General features: G+C 42.7%; 1 protein-coding gene across 1 annotated transcript in view; it reads left to right on the top strand.

Annotated features, from left to right (window-relative positions):
- The first annotated feature begins 2,674 nt into the window (after positions 1–2,674).
- The window catches only part of LOC108796570 (otopetrin-1-like), a 34,109-nt gene continuing 33,588 nt past the window's right edge, over positions 2,675–3,195 (top strand). Inside the window, exon 1 of the mRNA XM_018568063.1 lies at positions 2,675–3,116. Within this exon, the coding sequence (XP_018423565.1) occupies positions 2,675–3,116 (442 nt within the window). The remainder of the gene's footprint in view (positions 3,117–3,195) is intronic.

The following is a 3,195-nucleotide window of genomic DNA, read 5'->3' as shown; positions in this document are numbered from 1 at the left end:
TCCCACAGCAGCCTAAATACAGCTGTATTGGGAATCTGCACAGATAAAAGACTGGGAACTGCCATTACTGTTTCATTTTTAAAGTTGCAAGTTTTGGGGCTGCTCCTGACTTCACTTCCCGGTGAGTAGATGGACTGCCTGTGGGATGGAAGTTTGCACACTTCTGACTTTACTGGTTTTCTACTTATTCCAGGTCTGTGACTCACTAAATAGTGAAGACAGGAGTCAGTTAAGTCAGCAAAGGAACATCTTGTTATTTTCACAGGTTCTCTTGAAAGTGACACTAAACTCAGGAATTAAATCTTAAAAATGCATTCAAGTACCTTAACTATTAACAAAAATGTTTCATATTTGTGTATCACTCAGCTGTAGATCCTCAAATCATCTCTGAATTGGTGCTGAAGCTGTCCTTTCTTCTGGAGGGTGGCTACTTTTGTTTCCCATGGCCCCTGTGTGCAGGGCCGGCCTTAGGCGCCCTGTGCGAGAAGGCTTTACAGAGTCCCTCAGTGACCACACTCTCAGTGATCACACCCCTCAGTAGCCACACCCCTCAGTGGCCACACTCATTTCTCCAATATCCGCACCATTTAAAGACTCCCATTTTGTTAAGCCACAAAGAAACATATCAAAAAGTATGATGAAAATAAAAGTTTTATTCAAAGGTATTAAACTTGTCGGCACAATATAAGTATTCTTATCAAATAAAACAACAGAAGGTAAACAATAAATGTCAAACTAAAAAAGAGTCTATAAAAATAAAGTGTCAGGATGTCATGCAGACCTTTTTTTCAATTAAGTGCATCTAGAAAAGTAAAAAAAAAAACAGAACACAAAACCGAGACTACAAGTTAAATGAATGAATTACTTTATGTCCGAATATCGAATCGAATATACGAAAAATGTATTCAGGCACATAATAATTTGTTTGAATGCATGGCGGCCATGTTGGCCACCGGCGCTTTCTGCAAATACGTGCCACCATCTTGGAGGCGGGGAGCATGACGTCACATGATGCCATGCATGCGTGGCATCAGGTGGAGTTACACGCAGATATAGGCGCCGCCATCTTGGTGTATACCTAGATATACACCAAGATGGCAGCCCACAACATGTGCAGTGTCATATGACGTCATGCGCCCTGCCTCCAGAATACGCCAGTGGCTGAATCCAAAATAGCATAAAAATGTATTTTCATGAATGAACAGGAAGAGATGTAAATCACATCCTGTTCATTCATAACTGGGGACACATAGTACTATGTGTCCCCAGTTATTTACAAACACTGGAGTGATCAGACGATCACTCCAGTGTTTGTTCCGTACACACAGAGGATCGGTAAATATCACCGATATTTACCGATCCTCCGCTCGGCCACGCACAGAGCCGCTGTCATCCTGAAACTGACAAGATGACAGCTGCTCCGCTCTCCTCACCGCTCGGCCATCCTGAAAGCTGTGGCTTCTCTCCTCCCTACCGCTCAGCCATCCAGACAGCAGGCAGCGCTCCCTCCTGCCCCCCCACCCTCCAGGCTTCAGAGGACAGTTTCTCTTTGGAACCCCACTGCCTCAGCCCATACAGGCAGCGGGGATCCGAGGACAGCGCTGAAAGGCAGGGGGGGGCGCAGCGGAGGAAGGAGTGCTGTCATTCATCAGTGGTGGACCCAGGGAACAAAGGGCCCTGGTGCAAGATTATTTTTGGTACTGCTTGGTTTAATGGACATTGTTGGTCTATAAATTACCTTTTTGACTAAACTCCATAAAGGACTGCCTATCTTGTGCATTGACCATCTGTGATATATGAGCTTTCTCTATCTTGTGCAACCTAAATGAATAAAAGCTGATTTCCCATGGCTTGCACATTGTAGGTATTTGCACTGCTGTGTTTGTTGTCAAATATTGTACAAATAGTGATGTGCAGGCAGCCAATCAGAAAATAGCTCCCATTAGCTTGTTCATTATTACATTTATGAGATCACTTCTGACTTTTTCAGTTTAAATCAGCGAAATAAATTCCACATGCATCAAAAAAAAGGTGTGCAAAAGCCCTACATGCCCCTTGCTGAGCCAGAGTTAAAGTTCTGCTAACATCATGGAGCATTAGCTTTGCTGATTGAGAGCTCTGGCTATGACTGGGCCTGGAAGGGGGGATGGAAACATTTCAGGCCTCAGCAAAGAGACCACTGCTTCCCCACGGAAAGCAAGAAAGCAAGAATCCTTTTCTGCAGCATTTTGGCTTTTCTACTTAATCCTCAACTGCTTTCTAAGGAAAACAAACTGTAAGCTTTAGCTCACCTTTTGTCTTGATGCAACTGTATTAAGCTCATCTAAACCAAAGGTGGACTTAATGTGCTTTATTCACTAATAGGCAAATAGGCTGAGCACATTGCAAGGGGATTTTTCACATTGCAGGGGAGGTTTCCCTTAGCTTAGCGGTCAAAATCCACTTTGCAAAGAATAACCAATCACAAGCAAGGGAATAAAACAGTATTTGCTTACACATGGCTGGATGATGGAAGTCAGCAGAGCTCAACACATTCACTAGGCTAAGGGCAAATTCCCTTGCAAAGTAAACACCTTATTTGCCTTCAGTAAATCAACCCCAATAACTCCTTGCTAACAGTGAAAGATATTCACTTGCCCTAATTTCTATATAACATTGCAGGAATTGTACCTACATGGACATTCTCATCATGCCTGTGGATGTGATAAATAACCCTCATCATGAGCCAGAGAACAAGAAAATGACGAACAACCCGCATGAAATAATGGATGTGACTTGCCATGTTTCCAGCTATACAATTGATGACATAATACCACCTCCTCCTCTATTCGATGACCTCGTTATTGAGACCAATAAAGATGTCCATGGCAAGCTGCATAAAAATAGTGAAATTGCAAGCAGCCAGTATGGAATTAATGTTTTCATTGTTGGGCTATTCTTGATGTTTGCGGTCTATCTGAAGATCCTTGGACTGACTGAGAGTGATCGTCTCACCTTCCTGGTCATCTTGATGCTGATACAAGTGGTATGGATGATATTTTATATCTCCATCAGTGACTGGAAGAAGTGGGCCACCACAGAGAAAGATGAACATGCTGGGGCCAGGTGGCTAAGATGTAAGTCAAAACAAGATTTTTTACTTTTATATTTTTTATTATTATTATTATTTTTATAGTCGGACTACCTATGACACAT

This window comes from Nanorana parkeri, unplaced genomic scaffold (assembly GCF_000935625.1).
Source record: "Nanorana parkeri isolate BGI_ZX_2015 unplaced genomic scaffold, ASM93562v1 scaffold1134, whole genome shotgun sequence".
Taxonomy (NCBI): Eukaryota; Metazoa; Chordata; class Amphibia; order Anura; family Dicroglossidae; genus Nanorana; species Nanorana parkeri.
This window is presented reverse-complemented; position numbering and strand designations above follow the sequence as displayed.